This window comes from Solanum stenotomum, unplaced genomic scaffold (genome assembly GCF_019186545.1).
Source record: "Solanum stenotomum isolate F172 unplaced genomic scaffold, ASM1918654v1 scaffold21219, whole genome shotgun sequence".
NCBI lineage: Eukaryota > Viridiplantae > Streptophyta > Magnoliopsida > Solanales > Solanaceae > Solanum > Solanum stenotomum.
The window spans coordinates 138663-142378 of NW_026026430.1; the positions used below are offsets into that span (position 1 = coordinate 138663).

The 3716-nt window shown below is 32.7% G+C and overlaps 1 protein-coding gene across 1 annotated transcript; it reads right to left on the minus strand.

Annotated features, from left to right (window-relative positions):
• Positions 1-222: 222 nt before the first annotated feature.
• On the minus strand, positions 223-660 carry LOC125850968 (receptor-like protein 9DC3). The gene has a single exon (XM_049530785.1). It carries the CDS (start codon positions 658-660, stop codon positions 223-225), a length of 438 nt encoding a protein of 145 aa, XP_049386742.1.
• Positions 661-3716: the final 3056 nt, after the last annotated feature.

The window sequence follows — 3716 nt, forward strand, 5'->3', positions numbered from 1 at the left end:
AATCTGAGTAACATAGCTAATGAGTGGCTTGTGTAGATCACTTCTGTCAACTCGGAAAAAAAAACAGATTAACATAACCATTGATACTAAAATAACACACATATAATTATGTTTCTAACATATACAAACAACAAATAGAAAATTAAAAAAGACAAAAACAAAACAATTCACTAATTAGTCCACAAAATCAAACAAAGACAATTTAGCCCTCTCAATCTTCCATTAAGTCCTTCGTCTCTGAGCTCTCTTCTTTGGCCTTCTTCTTTTGTGAGGCATGAGTCCATCAAAAAATTCCACAAACCATTTTGGCTTACGATATTTAAACATGAGACTCCACATGACAGTTCCAACAACTAGTCCAGAGATGTAGCCTATGACTACTGATTCCCAAGTAAATCCACTAAAAAAATATGACTTGCCTTCTTCTTCAGACTCCAATTGTTGAGGAACATGCGATGAATCACTCGTTCCACATTTCTTTGTTAAAGGAACACCACATAAATCAAGGTTGCCACCATATGAGTCATTTTCAAATGTGTTGAATTGTCTACCTTGAGGAATTGCTCCGTTGAGATGATTTTGAGAGAGGTTTAAGAAGGCCAGAAAGTTCATTCTTGTCAATTCTTGTGGAATCTTTCCAGTGAGCCTGTTATACCCCATTTTAACCGGGTCAAAATAGTGTATAACATTTTGGTGATTCCAAAGTTAATAACTAAGTTAAGAAGTCGCCACCTAATTAATTACGGTGAATTAGGGCACCTAAATTGAGTAAAGTCACGTCTAAAGTTAAACTTCATTTTAAGGTCTACTAAACATAAGATTCTAGGTAAGGGTTCAACTAATCTAAAGGGAAGGGGTTAGGCATCCTTTAAGATCCATTAATGGTTAACCGGCCGAACTTAATTAATTAATTAGGCTAAGTGTAAGAAAGTAAAAATTATTTATAAAAGCTGACTTTTAGAAGAAAAAAAAAACTTTAGATTCAATAATTGAAAATATATTTTTTATGAAAAATGCGTATAGTTGGAAACGTGATGAAACTCGTGAAATGGTTTTATATTTGTATAAAACATTACTTGTTGAAATGAAATGAAAACTTGAATTGTTAGAAAACTAATTGCATTATTTATATCTTGATGTTTATCTTATGTGATAGAATAATAATGGAAAAATATTGTTAACTAAACAAAAAAGTTATATGCAGCCAAATCACATAATTAAAATAAAATGTCAGTCACACTAATAAACAAGCAATAAAGAAAATAGGATAAACCAAAATCATTTTTTTGACTTTGGTAAAGGAATAACATTTCGGGATTTGCCGTTTTGGCACGTCCCTCTTCATTTCTGTTTGGATGCCTTTCGAGGGAGCAAGAGACACAAAATAAGATGTAGATACATGTTTCAAGTTTTGAGTTGACGTTGAGTCTTAAAAGTGGGACTCTTCGACTCCGATGTTCATGTAAAAAATAGAAAGAGAAGTAGTTAGTGAGGATAAACTGATTCACGATAAGTTAGAACTTGTATTCGGAAGAAAACATTATAATAAATCATAGTCCAGAAATAACCAACAGGCGGAACATATGACTAAACATAGACCTCTTTAAATAAATAAAAAAAACAAATCCAACAAGTCGATGTTAATGACATAACACAAGCATGTATTTCACATACAAGAAATATAGTCTCAAATTCATGTTTTGGTGCAGATGGTCATATTTAAAGCCAAGTAATAATATTTCCTTACCCACATTTATTCTTGTAGTTATCCTGCTTTTAACTTAGCATGATTATATTTAATGATACAAACAAAAACTTTTATGAATCAATGCTATACATGAAATAAAACTGGCAACAAAACATTGCTATGACTAAACTTTACCGTAACTTAAAACTAAACAAAATATGACTTATTATTTACTCGTATTCATATTCTGGTTAGCATAAGAAAGCATACAGTAAATAATTCAACTTGAAAAGAAACACCATTATTATGAACTTTATTTATATCTCACTTCTAACAACAAAAACAGTGTATAAATCAGAATAGGTTCAGATTTTTACCTCTTGTTGAGCAGTGAACATGGACGTTCTAGGTCGTCGGCTTTGAATCTACCCTCTCATTGTGAACAAATTCGGACTTCAAACGAAATGAGTTTTAAAGAAAAGTAAATAGAAAATGTAAGAGTTCCAAGGATGATGGTAGCTACATGTTATGTATAAGTTCGATCTTGTATGGTGATGTTCTTGTGAGTATTTTTGACCTCCTTTTGTTGAAGATATGAGGTCGTATTTATTGGAGATGAAAGCTGGAATTTTGGGCGGGATTTGAAAGGTTTCGTTGAGTCAAAAGACCCGTTTGAAATTTGAAAGAAAAAGCTGTTGAATCTGCCTTCTCTGTAGAAAAATCAGAAGTTTTAAAAGTTCTTTGGACTCATGTTTGACTGAACCTTTGAAGGCGAGGAAGCTGTCGAGACTTGCACGAAAAAGGAATGGTTGAAGTCTGCCATTGTTGAAAGTTGTATGCGTTTCTTCACCAAAATAGAAGAGGGAGAAAAATGACTTTGTAACTTGTAGCGGCTGATCTGTAGTATTAAAAAATAGGGCTATATTAAGATGTTAAGTATAATGGACTTGTTCTTTTAGTTGGGCTGCTGCGTTGGGCTGTAGTAGAGCATAGCCAAATTGCTGAATATTTTAGACTTGTAAATTAATGGGCTGGAGTATTGCCGAATTTACTGAATTGTTGGAGCATTTTGGGCCTTTTTTCTTCTTTAAATTAATTCAATTGAGCTTCTAATTCAATAATTAGTATACTATATATTACGTAAAAAGTTTAGTAAGTAAAAAATTTGAAATAAAGTACCGACAATCTATTTTAAAGAAAACGACAATAAAGTACTAATAGTAACATTGATAAAAAATATAATTTTGAAATAGCGAAAATGATACTAAAGATGATAATCATAAAAAATAATAAAAGTTAAAGTAATATAGATAATTACGATAGCAATAGTGATAAATGAAAAATAATTGTGAATTATAAAGTATTCGACATATTAGTAATTTAGAAGCTCAAAGAAATAAATTAGAAGAAAAGAGGGACAAAAATTGGTGTCAACAAAGCCGATTTCAAGAGAGATCTAAAGCTTCAAGCATACTCAATTGTCCTAGTTTCATTGGAATATCGCCTCTGAGATTGTTACGGGATAAATTGAGTAGCCAAAGTGAGCTGAGATCCTTTAGTGTTTTCAGAATGACACCTTCAAAATGGTTGCTTCAGAGATCTATGGTTGTCATAATTGCGCTGATTCTTTCTAGCTCAATATCCTGCCCTTTGATTACCAAACTCACTGAATCCTCATACGATGTGACAAATGGCGAATCCGACACAGATTCCATGTACTTGATATTTCATGTGTCTTCACCATCTAATTTGATCATTGCCTTGAAGTTTCCAAAAACTTTTGCAGGAAGTGAGCCACTGAAATCATTACGAGAAAGATCAAAAATTTGCAACTTGGGAAAGCAAAACTTACTCTGACAAGTACTTGTAGGTCCATGGAACTTGTTCGACTTTAATATAAGGACCTGCAGCTCTTGAAAAATTCCGAGCCAAGCTGGAAACGTGTCATTTATAGCATTGTTCCCCACATCAAGGACTTGTAGACCATTACACTTGAGCAATGACACAGGAACAGGTCCTTCAAATCGAT